This window comes from Octodon degus, unplaced genomic scaffold (genome assembly GCF_000260255.1).
Source record: "Octodon degus isolate 3935 unplaced genomic scaffold, OctDeg1.0 scaffold00098, whole genome shotgun sequence".
Taxonomy (NCBI): Eukaryota; Metazoa; Chordata; class Mammalia; order Rodentia; family Octodontidae; genus Octodon; species Octodon degus.
Window position 1 is genome coordinate 183948 of NW_004524674.1, and position 22851 is coordinate 206798.

Here is a 22851-nt window from a genome sequence, read left to right on the forward strand (position 1 = left end):
CCAAGCACTGGGATCACAGGCATGCATCACCATGCCCAGGCTCAATCATCATCTCAGCGCACTCCAGGAACAGGGCCAGCACGGCATGCGGGTGGTTGAACCCCAGCCACTGTGCTCTCCCTAAGCAGGCACTTTAGTCCGCTGAACAATCTGGCCAGCCCTCTTTCCTGTATTCTTGATCTTAGTTATGACATCATTACCCACCAGAGTACTTATGAAAGTCACCTTAGAACCTTCTCCTGTCACCTTCATCCTCCCATGTCTATTGGGTTACTATGTCTTCCCGCTATTTTTAATAACTTTGCAAACTCAGTCTTTCTCCTCCTGTTCACTACCTTAGTTTATTTCTTGTGTGGATACTTCTGCACCCAGTCTTATTACAAACCTTCCTGCCATAGTTTCTCTGTATGGTGACCATAGGGATCATCCTAACATGCAAACAGTATGGCTTTGTCCTACTGAAAATTCTTTTTAAATCTCCTATCAAGAATAAATCTACGAGGGCCAGCCAAATAGCTCAGCGGATTAAAGCACCTGCAAGCAGGCATAGGGGCCAGTGGTTCAGTCCCTAGGCCTGCCATGCTGGCACCACCCCTGGGGCATGCTGAGACAGCAATTGAGACTGGGCGTGGTGGCGTGGATCTGTAATCCCAGCTCTTGCGAAGCCGTAAACAGGTGGATCACTATGAGTCTGATCTAGTAGTGAGAACTTGAATACCCTGTAGGCCCTTCCCTAAAATTAAAAAAAAAAAAAAAAAAAAAGATAGCTCAGCAGACTAAAAAGCACCTGCTGAGACGGGCACAGGGACCAAGGTCATCCCCGGCTTGCCTGCTGGCCCCGCCCCCAGGGTGCACTGAGAGGGCAATTGAGACTGGGTGTGGTGGCATGCACCTGTAATCCCAGGCTGAAAACAGGAGAATCACTACAAGTCCCATCTGTATAGTGAGACCCTGTAGTCTCTGTACTAAATACAGGTAGAAGAAGAAGAGGAGAAGGACGAAGAGAAGGAGGAGGAGGAGGAAGAAAAGGAGGAAGAAGAGGAGGAGGAGGAGGAAGAGGAGGAGGAGAAATCTAAGCAGTTAGTACAACTGATCATGCTTTCAGGCCCTTGCCCTGTCTGTTCTTTCTGCCTTGTCCCGAGAATCTTCCAGTGGGACTTAGCCTCCAGGCACAGGAACTCAATGTCTGCTCAATGTCAGTTTTTTAAAACTCCAAATCTTGAATCTGAGCAGCTAAGTGGATAGTGGTTCCATTACCCAAAGAGGATACAATGATACAGAAACAGCTAGAATTAGGAGCACCTTCATACTGCATGAATCAACTTGTAAAATATATATATTTGGTTGCATGTAATAGAAATTCAAGAATAAATGGCAATTTCTTGTTCATAAGAAGTAAGTCCAAAGGTAGGCAGTCCAGGGCTGCTGCACAGTCTCCCGTCTCCCCACTGTGCTCTTCTCACATGCACCTTTTTATCTTCATGGTTTTTGCTTCATAGTCACAGAGTGGCTGCTCTGCCTTGTTGGTTGCTTTCCAGGAAGGAAATTTTCAGGTACAAACTTCAGGTCCCTTGAATATACTGTGCTTAGATTATTTGATTAGTTTTTTTTTTATGACTTTCCCCTATCATCTGAGTGGCTACTTCAAAGATAGCAGTGCGCAATATATTAACCATTCTTACCCTCCTGTTGTTTTGAAACTTTGTATCATTGTTTTCATTGCTTTTCTTTCTCTTTAAAATACATTTTTTAAAAAAAATAGCCAGGGAATAAAAGTTGGTGGCATTATTATAAAATACATTTGTGTGGCTTAATGAAGGAAAATAAATTAAACCATTATCAGGTACAGAAGAAAAGAAATGTATCCTAATCATTGCAGGAAATGAGAAGAGAGTAGAACTTGTTTTTGCAATAAACAGAAACACTGAAACAACACCCAGGATTTGGAGGCAGAGTTATTTATGTCAATGGGCACTGATCAGGATCATTCCCAGAATATCAGGCCCTGACCTCTGGTTTTCTAGAGCTTACATGAGACAAGCAAGCAGAAAACAGAGGGGCAGGATGGCTTCTCAGCTGGGGATTGGTCTGTACAATGTGCATCATAGTGACCAGCCATTTCTAACAGGAGCAAATGGAACTGGAAAAGGAGCAGACTGAAATATAATGATGGGGGCGGGAAGGGCATTTTCTGCTACAATTTGAAGATACAATAAAAACCATTAATCCATAAACCCTCACAAAAAATATACATCTACGTTTATACTACTTACCACATTTTGTATTTTTGGAAGATTTATAGACACTCATCTATAAACCTTATCCTTGGCACCCTGGTAGTTCCTATCTCTGAATTAAAAATCATAACTGAGATGATGGGAGCACTTAATTTTGACTTTTTTCTGGAGTAGAATTAGCTACAGTGAGAGGGATAAGGTGTGTTGAATGGCGCAGTACAGTGGTGGTGAGCACATGGCACATGTGCCCTTGCTTTTTCAGACAAAAGATATTCGTGTATGAGCTGATTTTTCTAATAGAACCTCAGTATTTAGATTTAACTGCAGTGTTGGCACACTGAAATAAACAAGTGAATTTGGCTTGTAGTTTGGCACTTAGTCTCTCAAGGATTCATCCTCACTGGCCTATCCCCAGAATAGGTAACGAGCGAGCATGCTGTGACTACTAAGAAACTGCAAAATCGGCGGATAAATTTTGTTCAAAGTTGAAGTCAAATGATAAATTTTGTTTAAAATATTCCACCCATGACAAGTAACATAAGACAACTTGCTTTGCACGCATGCCAATGTAACATTTGTTACACAGAATCAAATCAAGAAAGCATGGTTTTTCCTCTTATAATGGCTTCAGACAGGTTTTAACTTCCCTCACAAATTTTTCATATAAAGGTTTGGGAACTGGTTTTTTATACACTGTATTCTTGTTGTATATTTATGTTATCTTAGTCTCAGAAGTTATTTTTTTCTTTCTGCTAATAACAGCAAGAAGATATCAGAAGATCTACCATACGAAGTGAGAAGGGCTCAAGAAATAAATCATTTATTTGGTCCAAAAGATAGCAAAGGGTCCTATGACATCATTTTTGACCTTCACAATACTACTTCTAACATGGGGTGCACTCTTATTCTTGAAGATTCCAAGAATGACTTTTTAATTCAGATGTTTCATTATATTAAGGTAACTTCAGTGTTATTAATTTACTAGTGAGCACAGGATCTGTACTTTTAGGTCACTCATAAATATGAAACAATGGGGAAAAGAGTAAGGAAGAAAAATCTAAGAGAAATGGGATCCATTCCAAATCCGGGCCGAGGGATCCGGGAGTGAGAGGTGGGGAGTGTACCAAAATGCAGAGGTTCTTGTAACAAGCTGGACAAAGAGAGGGGAAATATGGAAAGTGATAAATACAATAAATCAAAATTTTATAATGTATTTCATAACTGTCTGACTAATCTGAGTTGATGAAGTACAGTATATGGAAGGCACTTCTGACTCAAAACACTTATGAATCCTTGTGTGTATAAAATTATAAATTTTACCCTAGTAGCGACCAAATCATTAGCTGATTAGAAATAGCAAATAAAGCTAATATCAAAAACATAAATGTATGGTTAAAGTATCTCAATTTTGGGGATTAGGAAGCTGAAGTTATTTGATGTTGATGGTAAACAGACTGGCTCCCTTTGGTCCTGCCCTTGCTGCTATTTGATTCAGACACCCCAACACACATTCAACACTTCATATAAATACACATTTTAAGGCTAAGGAATACGGAAAATGAAAAGTTTGGCAACCCAATGCTTTTAGCTAGAGAACACTTGTTAAAAAAAACAACAACCAAGCAAAAACACAAATAGTGAATTGTGTGTTAATTCTATATGGTAGATAGTCTTCCTCAGAACTAGTATGATTGAATGGGAAAAATTTCACTCATGTAGACAAGAAAACCTGAATTTAAATCCTGACTCTCACAAACTTTGGACAAGAGTCTGATCTCAAAATTTAGCTTCCTTCACTTTATAAAATCAGCAAAGTAATAACACTTAACTCCCAATGGCAACTAAAAGCCTTCAATGATGTATAATGTCATGAAAATGTTTAACTGAATACTGAGCCTATGGTAATTATTAGCTGTTAACTTTTTCACTGAGCTTTTGACAGTAACTAGAGAAGGGTTTTAGGGAGATCGTAACATAACTGCTCTTTGTTGCTCACTGAAGAAAGGCTGAATGGTTTGTTTGCAAGATAGCAGCTGGGCTGATAGCTGCCAAAACCAGAACTGACTCAGATTCTCATTCAAATAAGCAGAAGGAGGGGGAAATCACCCAGCATCTTTACAGAGCTAGACCACAGGAGCAAAATCAGAATTCCTTCAGAAACCAATACTAAGCTAAATAAAAAGTCTAACCAATGATAAAAACCAAAAACAATCAAATTCATTCAGGAGAAAAATGTATTTCATATTCTTTGGCCATGATTCTAGAGCATGGTGTAATGTACATTTTGCCCAGAAATCTACATATAATTCAATTTTAAATATGATTTATTTGTGTGTTCTCAAAGCTATAATAATATTAAATTTTATAATGTATTTCATAAAACTGTCTGACTAATCTTAGTTGATGAAGTACAACATAAGCAAGGTACTGCTGACTATGTAGTAGAAAAGAGAACAAAATATAACATCCTTGCATAATAAAAAAGTTTTAATTCTTTTCAGACTTATTTGGCTCCATTGCCCTGCTATGTTTATCTTATTGAGCATCCTTCCCACAAATACGCAACCACTCGTTCTATAGCCAGGTATCCTGTAGGTAAGTCCTATTTGCTGTTGTAAATGAATAAAATACACCTAAGCTGAACCTGAGCTATTCTGCCTACAATTAAGATGTATAACTTAAGAAAATTCACCTCAGGCAGACTCCATTCCTAATTTCCTCAATTTTCCTAGGCAGCTATGGTTCTGTTCTTTTAATTTCCCTTTCTGTGATATTTGGCCCTTGAAATTGGTCTGAGAAATTCTTCTCATTCCCAAGACCCAAGTGAAATATCCCCTTCTACAAGATGTAGTGAAATATCTTCTCTACAGAATTAATTACTCCAAAAATGTATGCATTCAATAGATATTCATTGTGTGTCTACTATAACACCATGCTGGGTGCTGAGGATACAATACTGAACACAGCACACCATCTTTCCTCAAAAAGCTTAATATCTAATAAGAAGATAGACAAGTAACCAGGTAATTACTGCACAAAGTGATAAGTGACCATAGTGGGGGTAATTCTATTCTCTTTCCTGAGACATCTATTACCATAATTAATTATTTGCAGACAACACTATAATTAAAATTATTGCAACTTAAAATCTTTTGCTTTGAGCTCAGGTGGTAAGCTGGAGGTAATTTAAGAAGAATTTGGCAAATAAAATTAAAATTTTAAAAATTATTCAGCTGACTCAAGTATTGACACTTTTGGTACATAATTAAGAGAATTAATCAGTCACAATAAGAGACAGTTACATATTTAAATACAGGTATGTAATTGGTAAACTAAAGCCTTACTCATAGGAGATAGGGCTAAGGGTGTAGCACAGTGGTAAAGCACTTGCCTGTATGAGTGAGGTCTTTGGTTCAACCCCCCAGGACCATCAGATAACAATAATAATAATAATAATAATAATAATAATAATAGCAACAACAACAACAACAATAGGAGATAGAGATCATGTTTCTCTTTTACACCAAATAAAAGGCTTCTAAACTTTAAAATGAAAAATCAAGCTTGGTCTATGATTTTTTTTAATGTATTTAGTACAGGGTCCTCAGGGTCTGCAGGATCTCACTATGTAGATCGGACTCGTAGTGATCCACCTGTGTTCAGCCTCTCAAGAGCTGGGATTACAGGGGCACGCCACTATGCCTGGTCTCAATTGTCATCTCAGCGAGCCCCCCCCCCCCCCCGCTCCGTGAGGGGAGGCAGTATGGCACACTAGGGATCAAACCCCAGGCGCTGCATCTGCCTAAACAGGCACGTTAATCCACTAAGCTATTTGGCTGGCCCTCTTACGGGAAATTTTGTTAAGGAGTTAAATTTTCATTTTGTATAAATGACCTCTCAACCTGTTGGGTTTTTTTTTTAATTAGCTTTAATAACTGGCCTTTCTTGGTGAAACCCCCACTCCTACCAGTCCATAGCTTTCCCCTCTCCATGTAGGACTGATCAACCACACCTTCCATCTCCCTCAAAGACAAGAATGCTTTTGGCTTCAGGTAACCCAAAAAGGCTTAAGCAGTAATATAGATGTTGTTTTACATAACAGCTTAACAACATCGTGAGAGACCAGGTTCTTTGTACCTTTGTGGTTTATCATCTTTAACATGTCATCAGCTGACCGCAAGTGTCCCAAGACATCCACTGTAGCTCTGAATATCATATGCCAATGTGAAAATATCTCATGGAAGAAAAGGGACTCTGAGGAACTCCCCTGCAGATTTTTTATTCAGACTATTTTGTCAGAACTTGACCACAGATCCATTCTTCAATCAGTCACTAAGGTTTTAAAATTACAGTGCATGACTTAAACTATCCCTTCTTTACTCTTTGACTGAAGAAAAGTTCATTTACCATAAATATTAGTTCTGTTTCAGTTTCTCTTCTCTCACTGCTGGGATAAATACGGGACACCCAAAATGAAGGAAGGAAAGGTTTATGTAGCTCACAGTTACTGGAGGTTTCAGTCCATACTCGACTGGCTCCAAGACAGAGTGGCACATGGCAGAGCAACCTTTTATGGCTTCAGCAAACAGGAGAGAGCAAAGGGGAGTGGCAGCAGCCCAGGAAGCTAGCTAGTCTCCCTGGCCTCCTCACATTGTAATGCAAATTACCTGCCCCAGGGCAGGTGCAGCATCCACACCCACAATAATCAATCACAAACTCCAAAAGCCCCCCCCCATGACTGCATGAGGCTTTGGGGGAACACCTACACACAAACCATAACAGATACCAACCAAAGTTATGATTCCATTAGAAGTGTGGAAGGTGGAATGATTTGTGGTAAGCTAACAACATCTACAATACACATGGAAACATACCCATGAACATTACGTTTTGTACATTTGTATAGGTCATTTATGCAAAGGTACATACCTTAGCCATTCTTGTGAGACCATATATTTAAAGAAATGTCTGCACATATGCCCAAGAAAGCTAAGCACAACAAATGTTAAAAAAAAAGATAAGAAGACATATCAATGTTCTCCTTTATGTTACTCAAATTATGATTCAGATATTTTCCTTGGTGCTAAATGATGCTGCCTTTTAAGTAACTTTTAATAATGAGATTCTATATCTTGATATTAAAACGCTTAAATCCACAATATTTTCAAATATTTATATAAATATCACTGTCTCCCTTTCTGTACCTAGGAATAGAAGTGGGCCCCCAACCCCAAGGTGTTCTGAGAGCTGATATTTTGGATCAAATGAGAAAAATGATTAAACATGCTCTTGATTTCATATATCATTTCAATGAAGGTAAGTGGCAAGTGGAAACTGCTTCTTTAATTCTAAATATGTGCATGAATGTGTAACTGTGTGTGTGTGTGTGTGTGTGTGCATAAAACTTAAACACTAAATACTGAAAGAGCTACTGGACTTCTGGTCATATTTGTCAGGTTCAGAATCTTAAATGCTTTTTAAAACTTTTATTCGCTTCAGGAATTCTTCCATATCAAGAATAGACATATTCTAGAAATATAGATAAATACAAATAAAGTTCCCAAATCAAATCCTTATTTCCCTAATAATTTCCATTTTAAAGAGCAAAGAAAGACTAGGAAATACAGATGTTCAGTAAACCTAAGAAAAGTACTTGGAAGGCTGAGGCAAGGGCATCACTGCAAGTTCGAGACCAGCCTTTGCTACAAAGTGAGCTCAAGGCCAGCCGGAACTGCATAGCAAGACCCTGTCTCAAAAAGACAAAAAGAAAAAAAAAAAAGAGAGAGCGAGAGAGAAACTAAGAAAGATGTTCACCATCACAGGTAATCAGAGAAACATAAATTAAAATGAGAAGCCATTTTCCTCCATTATATTGAGAAAACAACATTAAAATGTAATAATACTAAATTTTAGTAAAGATATAGAAAAACAGGATAGTCTTACTCACCACTAGGGAGCAAGTAAATTTATAAAGATATTTTAGAGGTTAATTTTATAATATCTGCTTCTCAAAATACACAGATCTTATGACCCAGCAGTTCCACATCTCATGCCCGCCCAATATGTCGTTTGCAAGGGTGGTTAGTGCTGCTTTGTTTATAATGCAAAAACAATGGAAAGGACCCAAATATCCAATTGTAAACAGATAAATACACCAACAATAAAAGAATCTTTTGAACATATTGTTAACTAAAAGAAAGCAAATTTCACACCAAAACATACAGCATACAAATTTATTTTAAAATAATAATCACTTGCTAGAATACTTAAAGCACAACAAAATAATAACTGATAATAAGAACAATATATTCGTGTATTATTTATGTAACTAACAATTAAATACACGGAAACTGATGGAAAGGTAGGCTATGGAACTCTATATATGAGTGTTCACTTATTCAGTAAATCTAAAAAGTACTAAAGCTGGGGAGATAGCTCAGTGGTGTAAGCACTTGCCTGGCAAGCACAAAGTCCTGGGTTTGATCCCTGGTGTCAAAAAAGAAAGAGAGAGAGAGAGAGAGAGAGAGAGAGAGAGAGAGAGAAAACTAAAAATTAAGGTCCATTAATTATAATAAGTTTGTTTTAAATTTGAAAAAATATTTAAAATGAAATCCAAAACTCAGAGGATTAAAAGCATCTGCTTAGGCAGACACAGGGCTGGGGTTGGATCCACCCCTAGAGCGCACTGAGACGGGATTGAGACTGGGTGTGGTAGTGTGCGCCTATAATCCCAGTGCTCGGGATGCTGAAAACATCTTTGTATGTTTCAGGAGTCTGATCTTTATAGTGAGACTGTGTAAACCCTGTACTAACTACATAAAAAGAAAAAAGAAAACTCCAAGTGAAATCCTATGTAAATATAATAACTCCAATAGGCAATCCACAAATCGTTGAGAAATGAGTAACAATAGCAACATGACCAGGGTGCAGTTCAGTGTCAGTGGAGAGAATAACTCCTCACCCTTGGGTTGTACACACTCCCACAAAGACAGGAACTTCTTTTGTGCTCAGCAATCCTTTGATTCCAAAGCCATTAAACCTGAGAATAAACTGTTGACTACCCTTGGCCTGAGGACAGGTTCTACTCTGTCTAAAAGAACTGATAAACAACATACTTACAAGAAATCCTTAAATAGTAAGTGCATAACTACAATACAGTAAGAAATAATACATCTAGTTATAAAGTCCCATATTCACCGAAACATAATTTACAAGTCATGGTCCATGGATTCCTACCATAGGAGTGGGGAGGGTATCTCCAGTGTACCTCTTTGTTATTTTCTAATTTCTTGGAGGTTTTATTTCTTTAAGTTTTTTTGTTTTTCTTTCACATGTGCTGTTTATATGGTGTACAGTCATTTTGGGGAATGGTTGTATGTACATATTACAGTGTATTTCTCTCCTTTTTAACCTTCTCCTATCTTCTCCTACCCATCCTATTTCTCTATGCCATTTTTCATTCTTGTTGATATCATTAATCTTAGCTCATCTTATGACATGTAGTATTTACATTAATTTGGGTTATTAGGTTCCTGTACACTTACTTCCTTTTCCTCTCCTCTTCAGTCCTCACCCTTGAACCGCTTCCAACTCCAAGAGATCCATCCCTTGTCCCTTTCTATCCATCCTTCATCATTTTCTTAGTTTGTATTTCCCTCACTCAGACAAGAGATACCATGTGGTATTTGAGCTGTATGTCTAGTTTGTATTTTACTCAATACTGTATTTTCCAGCTGCATCCATTTTCCTACAACTGTCATTCTTTATAGCTGAGTGGTATTCTATCTAGATAATACCACATTTTTTAATCTAATCATCCATTGATGGGTATGCAGGCTGTTTCCAGGGTTTAGCTATTAGCAATTGTGCTGCCATAAACATTGTCATGTTTGTATCGTTGTAGCAGGATGACTTGAGCTCTTTGGGGAAGATATCTGGGACACAGCTGGGTGATATGAAATTTCTAATTTCAATCATTTTCTTTTCTTATCTTTTTGAGACAGGGTTTCACTATGTAGTTCAGGCTGGCCTGGAACTCACTTTGTTGCCCAGGCTGGTGATCCTTCTGCTTCAGCCTCCTGAGTGCCAGGAATACAGGCATGTGCCATCACACTTGGCCTCTAATTTCAATTCCTTGAGAAATCTCCATAGTGATTTCCGTAATGGTTGTCCAGTACACCTCAACTCCCTGTATAATGCAAAGAAAATGGAAAATAGAAAATCTCTGCCTCAGTCAGGGAGTGCTTCCTCACCCTGTGAATTTGATTTGGTCATATGACTTGTTTTTATGCCATGGAAGAGCTTTGAAAAAACTTTCACATTGAAACTTGCTCTTTTGCAGCTCTTAAAAACTATGTATGGCCATTACAGGAATCAGCCCACACTAATCTGTCAGATAATGAAAAGTCATAGATAGATAGATAGATAGATAGATAGATAGATAGATAGATAGACAGACAGACAGACAGACAGACAGACAGACAGACAGCTAAGACACCCCCATGCAGCCAGCATTGTCAAACACCGGACATAAGAGTGAGGCCATCTCAAATCACCAGCCTTCAGCTGGTCTGATGGCTCACTCCAAACACAAGAGCAAGGCTGTCATAAAAAAGCAACTGAGAAACTGCCAAACAACACAGAATCATGAGCTAAAATAATGGGCGGTTGTTTTAAGCTGCTAAGCTAGAGCTGGCCTGATAGTTTAGTGGACTAAAGCAACTGCTTCAGCAGAGCCCAGTGACCGGATTCGATCCCTGGCCTGCCGTGCAGGCCTCAGCCCCGGTGGTTGCTGAGATGGTAATTGAGACTGGGTGTGGTGAGGTGAACCAGTACTCCCAGCGCTTGGGAGGCTGTAAACAAGTGAATCACTACCAATCTGATCTGTGTGAGACCCTGTAGACTCTGTACTAAAATACATAAAAATAAATAAATTAAAATAAAAATAAATACAAAAATAAACTGCTAGGGGCTGGGGAGATGGCTCAGTGGAATAAGCGCTTCCCTGGCAAGTGCAAGGGCCTGAGTTCAATCCCTGGTTCCGCAAAAAAATAAACAAACAAACAAATAAATAAATAAATAAATAAAAATAAGAAAATAAGCTGCTAAACTTTGGGGTAATGTGCTACATAGTGAAAACTAGCTGGTCATAAGTATTACCTGGTCTCCTTCATCATCCTGTCTCTGCACTAAAGGCAAAAGAAGACTTCCCTTTGAGCTGCTCACAATGGCCGTCCATTGGACCTAGATTCATCCTTTTTGCTCAGAGGTGGTCTGATGTATATGTAGACTGTGCCTTTTCTATGTCTCTGGGTGCTGAGCTGATGATGTTATCATGTCTTTCTTTGGAAGTTGGACTCCCCTCCTGCCTGACAGCCCACATCTCAAAGGCTCACTGCTCAGGAGCTGTTGGACTATTTGATGCACATAGTGAGAAGGAAAAGCCACTAGACTGAAGCCACCCACCTTGCAGGAAGTCCTCCTGAATGTACAGTCCTGACAATCAGAACTGGGAGGGTGCTCCAAGCTAAGCTAATCCAGAATCTTCACTTGACAGAAATGAAAACAAGCCTCCAGAAGTTAAGCATATTGCTCAAAATTATATAACTACGAAAAAATAAGAAGATGACACAACTAGAACAGCACCTGGGGGCCCTGATTTAGTCATAAGCTCTTTTTTGCTCACAGTGTCCTTTTTAAATTCTGTTTTCCATTTCTGTCACCCAATGGGGTATTTGTGGAAAGGGTGGTATTAGGAATAATTCAAGAACATCTTTTGGCCTTGTGTTGTTCATGAACATCCTTAACAAAACTTGGTTTGTTCTCTTTATCGTTGTCTTTATTTCTGTTGTTCTTTTTCCTTTAAAGTATCAACTTTTTGTAGTTGATCTTGCAATATATTATTTCATCATAGGAAAAGAATTTCCTCCCTGCACTATTGAGGCCTATAAAATAATGGAGAAAGTTGATTTTCCCAGGAATGAAAATGGAGAAATTATTGCTATTATTCATCCTAATCTGCAGGTAATTTTTGCTATTTCCTTAAAATTTTGAATCATACTATCCTGCTGTTGAGTTTGATAGTTCATATAGCACTTTACATATACTAGGTAATTTTTATTTCCCAAATACACTCTGTTAGGGCTAGCCAGATAGCTCAGCGGACTAAGGCACCTGCTTATACAGCATCCAGCGTTCAATCCCCAGCACAGCGTGCAGTGCCAGCCCTGCCCCCAGGGTGCACAGAGATGGTGATTGAGACAGGGCACAGTGGCACGCGCCTGTCATCCCAGTCCTTGGGAGGCTGAAAACAGCAGAATCACTATGAATCTGATCTATGTAGTGAGACCCTGTAGACTCTGTAGACCCTGTACCAAATACATAAAAATAAAAACCCACTGTGGTGTAGGGAAATGCATTAATCAGCTTTCCATTACTATAACAAAATACCTGAGGCAATTGACTTACAAAAATAAAAGGTTTATTTAGCTCATCATTATGGAAATTCCAGTCCAAGATCAGGTGGTCCAGTTGCTTTCACCTCTGGTGTTAACACTGGATCACAATGGTGAGGAGTTTGTGGTGAAACAGCTGCTCATATTAGCATCCAGAAAGCAGAGTGCGACTTCAGTGGCTTGGATCCAAAGTCCTGTTCAAAGGCACATTCTCAGTGACCTAATGACCTCTCACAATGTCCCATCTCCTCAAGGTCCATAGCACTTTACTGTAGCATCACAGGAAGATCAAACCTTTAGCACATAGACCTTTGGATGACATTAGTCATATTCAAACTATAGCAGAAATAAACTCAGAGCTTTGCTCAATAATCTGTGATGGCTCTGGGGTTATATCCATGACCACCATCTCTAGTCTCACTGAATTTACAATCTAGATCAGTGATGAGGAGCCTATGACATGCCTGCTGAAGCAGGCACCTAGAACCCGATCTGTTGCCACATGAGTCAGATCACCTCAGAAGTTGTGCATCGGATAATATCTGGTTTTTCTAAACTAAATCTTCAGTGTTCAGGTTTAATTTCAGTGTTGCCACCTTGGAGTAAATAAGTGGGTTTGGGGTTGCAGTTTTGGCACTTGGTCTCAAAAAGGTTCACCATTGCTGGTCTAGATATACTGAAGTCTCAGCAACAGTCTAGAAATGTAGATAGCCAGATAGTATAACAGAATAATGAGGTGGGGGCCAGGGAGCTAGCTCAGTGGACCAAAGCTCCTGCTTAGGCAAGTGCAGGGACCATGGTTTGATCTCCAACACCACATGCCACGACAGCCCCTCGCCCAGGGCAGGCTGAGCTGACCAAAGCCCCCATGTAGTAGCGCATGCTTGTAATCCCAGCACTGGGGAGGCTGAAAGAAGGATAGTGAGACCCTGTAACAACCAAATATATATTTTAAATGAGGTGGGAGAAAGATAGACAAGGAGGCTCTGAAAAGTGAAAGTCCTACCCATGAGCACTGAGTAAGAATTATTATGTCTATTTTAACATAAGAAAGTGGAGGGGCCGGGGAGATGGCTCAGTGGAATAAGTGCTTCCTTGGCAAGCGCAAGGGCCTGAGTTCAATCACCTGTTCCACCAAAAAAAGAAAGAAAGATAGAAAGTGGAGGCTCAGCAATTTACAGCTGTGTTATATCCACATAGGTATTAATAACAGATCCAGAACTAATGTTCTTTGCAGCTAGCACATTGATGCCACCTCCCTGTGATCAACAGCTTGACTTGGAATGCCCCACCTCTAGTACCACACACATGGTATGCATATTGCTGCCTGATGGAGAGTCCATCCCATCTCCTTGCACCCCCTTCTTGCTTTCACCCTCCTACACCCCACCACTGTCCCACCAAGGAGCAGTGGTGCCTGATGTAGGTTGGAGCTGGGCCCTGAAAGAGGAGCTGCATTTCTGAATCCTCGGATTCCTAACTGGAAAGTTAAATTTGGGGCTGGGGCTGAGGCTGTGCTAACAAAACAAGCACAACCTGGAGGGGGAGACTGGAAGAAGGCTGAGGGTGTGTGAGAGAGTTAATCACAATCAGTCATCATTAAAGATATCTATTGCGGAGACACGAGCCTTTTGAGCTCCCATCCTGAAGTGGGAGCTTACAGGTTACAAGTGGTCTAAGTGTGTGAAGACATTAATTACCAAGGTAGAACAATTGACAGCAGATCAAGAGGTTCCCAGTTCAAACATGTATGCCCCCCTACTCACTCCTACTTTTGATCTTTTAAAAAATCTCTGAATTTTAACTTTTTCTTTACTAAACAATAGGGCAAACATTTTTTGTTCTGGAACTAGCAAATGATGACGCTTTTTTACAGTGACTCTTAACCCCAGTCTTCACTAGAATTACCTGAAGAGTCTATAAAATGGCTATTTCTCAGATTTTACCTCAAGACAGCTAAATCAGAACAGGCAGGATGGGGTTCAGGCCCAGTACAGTCTCTCAGATGCAGCTGAGGATGAGAGCCAACTGTGCAGAGTGAGCTTCTCCCAGTCCTGGACTGTTGGGTCATTGTTACCCGTCTGGCTTTGCTAGGACCTACCACGGGCACTGTCAGTCATGCCTGGAGTTCCAACCTGCTGCTGTGTATATGCTGGAACCATCTAGGGATGGGACCTGAGAATTGGAATTTTTTTAAATGCTCCTTGGGTAGTTTTCACATGGCCTGAGTTTAGGAAGCACTGATTTTGTAAGTTTGTTTTGGACTCCAGAAATTTGGGGAAAAAATTCCTTAGGTAATTCCAATGAGCATCCCTGATAAAGAACCACAACCCTTAGGACAAAATCTAGATGGGGGGCCAGGTCCCTGCTAGTGTCTCTGGCTCCAGGGCCACATTCTCTCTCTACTGGCTCCTACACTGCACTGACACTGCTCCTCTTGCTATTTCTCATACTCTCTAAGTTTGTTCCAGCCCAGGGAATTTGCCTTTGTTTTTTCAGTGACTGACTCTCATCTTTTTTTTTTTAATTAATTTTGTTGAGAAAGAAGTAGCAATGAGACAGTATCAAAACAGATTAGTAGGACGGTTACAATAATTAATACGTTGCATATTGTTGTCTTTATAGTAGTTATTCATAGTACATGATACAGACATGATATCTTATCTAAACACTATTAGTTCAAACTTTCTTTTCTCATTGAACTAAGAGAAAGTAGCTGTATATCTATGCTATTTTGTACATGCAAATATATATTTTTTCACTACAAAATGGTCCTTCATTTACATCCCCCTTTTTTGTTTACTTTTGTCAGAGATGAGTATTGCATTGCCATTCATGTATTGTAGGTGCATGAATTCTGCAAAGTAATCCAATGTAGACCAGCAGTCTATAAGAGCAGTGCATTATCTGCATGACTGGCAACGTCAGAAGTTGTTGACTTGAGCCAAATTTCTGTGTAAAAATTTGTAATTGTTTATTTGTATTTTTGTACTATTTTTTTATTTTTACTTTTTTGTTTACTTTTTATTAGTACATGATGTTTTCAGTACATGGGGACTTCGTACATACCAATAACGGCAGTGTGTTTCTTACTTTAATAAATTTTTAACTTCAATTATTTATAATATTTTTAACACACCTCATTGGTCAACTGTTTATATTACTTTCTGTCAAGCAAAATAATTACAGTGTATTCTCACCTACTTTATTAAGCAGATCTGGAGCCTTACAACTTTTGGCTCTTCCCCAAAGTAAGACTTTTCATGAGGCCCAGCGAGATAGCTCAGTGAACTAAGCACCTGCTTAGGCAATCACAGGGACGGGGATTCGAACCCTAGCACCATGTGTTGCATGGACCCTACCTTCACATATGCTGAGCTGGCCACCAAGACTGGGCATGGTGGTGCACATCTGTAATCCCAGCGCTGGGGAGGCTGAGCCAGGAGGATCTCTACAAGTCCTAGCTACCTAGTTAAACCCTGTACCAAATACATAAATTGAAAAAAAAAGAATTTCCATGAAAGGTATTATTTTCAATCAACTCAGGCATCAAGGCAACCTCGAGAGAACAGATTGCACAACTAAATATTCATAAAAGAGGACTTCCAGGATTGCTTTGGAAAGTGCAAGAAGGAAATCAAAAGTGTGTTTAAAGGACAGGGAAGTATTTTGAAGGGGATTAATAGCAATGTGTATATTACTGTAATAAATTTTAAAGAATTAAATATTAACCATATTTGATCCTATCTCATATATTTTATACTTTAAAGTACAAACTTGCTTTAGACTGCCCATATTTTTCTCAATAGCCATATGTAACTGGTAGCTGTTGTGTTGGACAGTGTGAACTCAACAGACTAAATTTCTTAAGAGTAACTGTCTTATTGTTTTGAGTGTCAATGCATTTTCTGAATTTCTTTGCCTTTTTGCAGCTATATCTTACTGTCATTTAGTTTGTCTAAAAACTTTAATGAACCCATTTCAATGGTTCATGAATCCTATTGTGTTAATAACAGAGTTCAGGAATTCTGGGCTTCCTGCTGACTTTGAAACTGTACAGATTTTCATTTATCCATGTCCTGAATATAATTGCATTTTTAAAAATATTTTTATTGAGAACCAAATAGCAATGAGACAGTTTCACAACAAAATGCTAGCACATTTTCAATAATTAATACACTGCATATTGTTGTCTTAGTGGTTATTCATTGTACAAGATGCAGACCTGATATCCTGTCTCAAACACTATTAGAACAAACCTCTCTATTCATTGAATTAAGAGAATGGAGCTATATATCTATCCTATTTTGAATATACAGATACAAAATGGTCATTCATTTGTATCCCCCTTTTTTGGTTAGTTGTGTCAGAGAAGGGCATTCCATTGTCATTTAAATACTGTAGGCACATGAACTCAGCAAAATATCCCAATATAGTCCAGTAGTCCATAATAGTAGTGGGTTTTCCATAAGACTGTCAATGTCTGAAGTTGTTGACTTGAGCCTTTTACAGTTCAGCATATTAATATGGCTCTACTTTTTATAGTTCATTTTCATACTTTTCTTTTCTTTTTTTTTTTCATTTTCATACTTTTCTGCTGGAAGGTTAAGACCAAGAAAGAGCAAGACCTATGTAAAAAAAATGTAACTTTTGTATCTGATAAGGTCAGACAAATCCCCCCAGGATTTATCTTTTTAATCTTTTAAAAAGATTAAAAAGATTTTAAAAATTAAAAAATAAAAATAAGCATTTATATATTTTTACACAGAATTTTTTTATCTTTTTTTTTCACATTATGTACAGATTTAAATTTTAGCATGAAGCCCTGTACCTCAGTTTGTAGATCCTTTGTCAGTGTCAGCCATGTGGATGAGTCATGGCCATTGCTTGACCAATTTGCTCTCTGTGAAAGCTTGAGAGAATGTTTTCTCTCCGTGTGACTCTCCTTAGGCATACTCTATGTTATCGATCACTTTTCTCTGTGGCCCCATACTCTCCTTGATCAGAAAATTTGGGACACAATTGAGTTACAGGATGCTACAGTACAGGTTCTCCAATTTCCTGAGTCCTTACTGACCTTGAAAAGCTAGGGCCAAAATGTTGGCTGTCCTTATAGCCCTTCTTTTTCTTTAATTTTTGGTCTGCAAACTTAAGTTGTTAACCCTCCAGAAGAGAAGCTTAATGACATTATTACCCTATAACATAGGCAGTTGAGCTTAACCTCACCATCTATCTGATTATCAAACATCTTAGACATAACATGGAACTGGTATTTTCCATCAAGTATTGATATGTTGAGCTTCAAGTCTCTCCAGAATATGAAGCAAAAAGATTAAAAAGATTAAAAAAATTTTAAAAATAAGAATAAGCATTTACATATTTTTACACAGAAATTTTTTTCTTTTTTTTTTTCATATTCTGTACAGATTTAAAGTTTAGCATATTTAGTGATTGATGGAAAATACCTGTTCCATGTTATGTCTAAGACATTTGATATTCAGACAGATACTGATGTTAAGCTCAACAGTTGTTATGTTTTAGGGTAATAATATCATTAAGCTTCTCTTCTGGAGGGTTAACAACATGTCTGCAATCCAAAAAATTAGAGAAAAAGAGGGGCTACAAGGACAGTCAACATTGTGGCCCTAGCCCTTCAAGGTCAGTGAGGACTCAGAACAGAAGGGAACCTGTGCTGTGACAACCTATGACTCAGTGGTGTCCCAAATTTTCTGATCAAGGAGATTATGTGGACACAGAGGAAAGTGATCCCACCTTTCTAGTTCCAGCCTCGGTGCCATCACCTCCAAGACACCGGTCTCTGATGCCTTCGTTTAACTGGAACTCTTCATTACTCTCTGCTATATTTTCCTCTTTATTTCTTTTATAGCACTTAAAACAGTTCAAAATGAGCTGATTTATATATCATTTACTTCACTGGTGTGCGAGCTTCACAAAGGGCTTTGCCTGTCTTGAAACTCAGGCTCAGAACAGGCTGAATAGTTATTCAGAAATACTGAGATAGTCCTACTAACCTGTTCTGAAACTCTTTCATTGCTATTTTATCTTTTTTTCTCATTAAAATGAATAAAAATTTTTTTTAAATACTGTGATAATCAACCAATCAATCACTCCTACAGAATATCAAACCATTCTTTTTTGTCTAATTACAAACTATCTTTCTTAAACTTTCAGGACCTACTACTAGTCTTGTTGGTTACTAATCTCAATCTCATACCTCAGCCTCCCCCAAGATTATTTTTATACTTCCAAAAGTATTTTTAAAATCCCCAGTATTTTAGCCTGTTATGACAAAAAAAGTATATATCAAAAAAGTATTATATCAAAAAAAAGTATTTTAAGATCCCCAGTATTTTAGCCTGTTATGACATCACCTTGGCTTGTGTCTTTATTTTTGATATTTTTGTCATGTAAAATACTTCCTTCCTTTCTCTCTCCCAGTCTTCATCTTTCCCCTAAAATGTTGCCTATGGCTCCTTCTTCTCTTTTTACCTGGATTCCCGTTAAATCATAAAGCAGGATTTATTCTACAAGTGTGTATTTGTGGGCAGGATGCTCTATTAAGTTTCGAGTCTGAGTGACTATTAGAGTCATTAAATAGGGATTTGAAATGGATCCATGGTTTTCAACCATGATTACACAAGTCAATTGAGATCATATTATCTCAGAGTGGACTCCTGGTACTGTTAATATTTTTTTAAAGCTTTCTAAGTAATGTGTGGTCAGGGCTGAAAGCCCCACACTAGGTAACCTACCACAGCTCCTCTTCTCTGAGGTCTGAGGATGTATAGAGTTCTCATAATGGGGAGCAGACATCTTAGATTTTATAATCTTCACTCCTCCTTTTTCCCTTTGCCTTTTTGGACCATAAATCTCTTAACTCTCCCAAGAGACTTTTCTTCCTCCTTCTCTTATTATTATTGATTAATCCCTTCAAGATTCAGATACTGGCATTCTACAGATAGTCAGAGGACCATGGCAGGAACCTTACATAGAAATTGATTGCAAATTCTGCTCTAATTTACTTGGTATTGATCACACCAAACTCTTGGGTGACACTGATGCTTCTGGGAAATGTTAGAAATTCAGGATCTTGGGCTGCACCTGACTTACAAAATGAGAATCTGCATTTTAACAAAATTCCCAAATGACTTTCAAGTGCACCCATGTTGGAGAACTGTTACAGGAATTCTGTGCTGTGACAGTATTGGTGCTTGAAGACTCAAAGGGTCACGCCGCTGAAGTGGAACCTTTCAGAGAGCACAGTTGTAATCTTAGTGTGAACACATCTACTCATCTTTTGAGCACATCTGTTTCATCTTAGACTTTCCCCAAGCCCACCCACCTTCTCTCACTAGCCCCAATTGGAAAAGAATTTCCTTGTATGAAAGTATATCATGGGGCTGTGAAATAGCTCAGCAATCTAAGCGCCTGCCTGGCAAGCACACACACAGGGCCCAAGCTCATGCGGTCCCCAGTACCACATGCTGTGCCAGCTCCAGAGTCTGAGCTTACATAATGAAACCCTGTATTCAATTAAAATTTTTTTTAAAAAAACAGAAAGTACATCATGACTCATTGTTACATCCCCAGCAGTAGAATGTCTCACACACAGAAGGTTCTGAATGGATATTTCCTGAGTTTTACTGAACAAAATTTCTCTTTCACTGGCAGGAAGTAAAATGTGCAGTGCACATAGGTCAACATGAATTTAGTTTTACCTTTTAGCATAAGAAACCTCCTTGGCACCACTCAAGGCAAACTTGGTATTGAAACAAACTTTAATTATCTGTGTGGACTCTAAAAAATGAAAGCGAAATCCTTCATAGTGCTGCCAAAATTAGTGGCAGAGTTGCAGTGTGGCCACGTCAGTCTCTTGTCTCTCAGTGTGCCCTGCATTAGTGCTCTGTGTTAGTCCCTTAGGGCCTGATGTAAACTTTGTGGAAGCAGGAAAAAAATAAAGTGTCATTTTTTTTAATTATTATTTTAACTGTCTCTTGAGAGGATCAAGACTGGAAACCATTATACCCTGGGGACCCTGTGTTTGTGACTCTTGATGGAAAGACTATTCCGTTGGGTGGAGACTGCACCGTGTACCCAGTGTTTGTGAACGAAGCCGCATATTATGAAAAGAAAGAAGCTTTTGCCAAGACAACTAAGCTAACACTCAGTGCGAAAAGCATTCACTCCTCTTTCCACTAGAAATTGTTGCTAGTGCAACAGTGATTGTAACGTATCTTGGAAAGCTCTACGAGTCTGTACCTCCACCACCGTGCCTGACTCAGTAGGCATCGAGAGAGTTTCTTTACAGAGGGAATAAATGAATGAATCTCCTTTAAATGTATTGTACTGTATGGATGTAGTTTATTCAGAAAATGTGCTTCCTGTTTCTATATAGCTTTTGTACATGACAATTTGGTAGTTTAACATTCTAAATAGATTTTACACTCATATGTATTACATGCAATATAATATATATCTATAACATACAAAGTTATTGACCTGGCATAAAATGAAATGTACCTTTTCAAATAACATAAATGCAGTTAAAAGCTAATGGTATACACTTCTTATCTTTTTATGTTTCATATTTGAATTAGTGACAATATTAAATAACTATTAATTTTAGCAATAGTTGTGATATCTGTAGGAGATTTTTAAGTGCTCTTTTGCAGGCAAAATGTGAAAAAGAAATGAGGGGAGGTTGTAAAGTTGGTGTATGAAAACATCCAGGAACTCTGATGTCTCACGCAGCCCTTGAAAAGCTAACTGTTCTTCTCAACATGGACAATTTGGAAGACGCAAACTGCTTGCAGCTGTCACTTCTCATTTTGAAAGAACATCCCTGCCTCCTGTGATTCTTGTCCTTAGAGGACCTCTGGCTCAACACTGCCTGCTCCTTCTCCAACCTCCCCAGCTCTCCTCCCTCCTCTCTCAGGCCACAGCCATTAAATAAGAAGCACTCTTATCCCACAGTCTGGACCCCACGACCTGGGCCCCAAGGAAATCATGTTTATGGCTTCAAATGTATTTATCAAAAATGCTAACATTACCTGGAACTCTCACATACAAACATTCTCATTCTTCTAGAGCAAACTGCATTAAATCAATTTCACTCCATTTTTAGTGGGTTTTTTTTTCATTTTTAGTGTTTCATAGGACACAAGTGAGCACTTTCTAATTTCTTTAGCATTTATAGTATACTCTATATTTATTAGAATAAACTTTTCCTTCTAAACATTATAATAAAAATCTGATTTATCAGTCAGCTTTCCTATATGTTTTACTACACTCCCTTGTCTCATGATGAAGATCCATTTTATTTTCAGAGTCCAGCTTCCCTGAGTCAGCTTTTCCAAATGTAAGTTTTGGCTTAAAAAAAAAAACCAACTTATTCTTCCCTCAGATTTTAATTTTTTGTAAAATATATAATGTGAATTCAGGTCACAGTGGTTTCAGTTTTTGTATTATTTCTATCGTCTAATTTTTCCCTGGCTTAATCTTTATAAAATCTTTAATGTTTCTAATTTGGTGTGGTTTTTAAAAATCTGTAATGCATCACTGTGTGGTTTTAGCCGCTTTCAGTTTTGTCTTTAACAATCTACAGATTTGATTCTCTCAGTCATAAAATGAGGACAATCCGAATAATAGTGCTTCTCTTGTGGGTTATGGTGAGGATTGAGCAGGCTAAGACACGGATGCACTTAGCTCAGTGCCTAGCACAGAGTTTGTCCTTATTATTCAAGTTTTCAAACCTAGCACAAAAGGCACTTCATGAGCTGCCCTCCCTCCCCCACAACCTCTCCAGACAGCTCCCTTCCCTTCTCCCAGTGCCCTTTCCACTGTTTTATTCTTATACACCTTCATCCAGCCTGAAACTTCTCCTTGCACCTACATTCACCTGCCCCGTCCCAGACCCTCCTCTACTTAATTCCTGTGTTTCCTTCAAAATGCAATGCAGCTCATGTGTAAGAAACCTTCTTGGTCTCCCTTTACCTGAATTGGTTGCCCCTTTGACCTCCTCACCTTTTATACCACTTTTCAAGACATTAATGGCATCTTTTTGGTGACAGCAATCTCATAAGTGCGCAGTAAAGTCTAGTTGAATAAATGAGTATGCTTGGACATCCTTCCTCTATGGA

The 22851-nt window shown here is 38.6% G+C and overlaps 1 protein-coding gene across 1 annotated transcript in view; it reads left to right on the forward strand.

Moving 5' to 3' along the window:
• The window catches only part of Aspa (aspartoacylase), a 24080-nt gene extending 2006 nt beyond the window's left edge, over positions 1–22074 (forward strand). The window contains exons 2-6 of the mRNA XM_023723466.1: positions 3000–3195; positions 4739–4832; positions 7446–7553; positions 12151–12260; positions 20714–22074. Of these exons, the coding sequence (XP_023579234.1) occupies positions 3000–3195; positions 4739–4832; positions 7446–7553; positions 12151–12260; positions 20714–20911 (706 nt within the window). The 3' untranslated portion in view covers positions 20912–22074. The remainder of the gene's footprint in view (positions 1–2999; positions 3196–4738; positions 4833–7445; positions 7554–12150; positions 12261–20713) is intronic.
• The last annotated feature ends 777 nt before the right edge of the window (positions 22075–22851 follow it).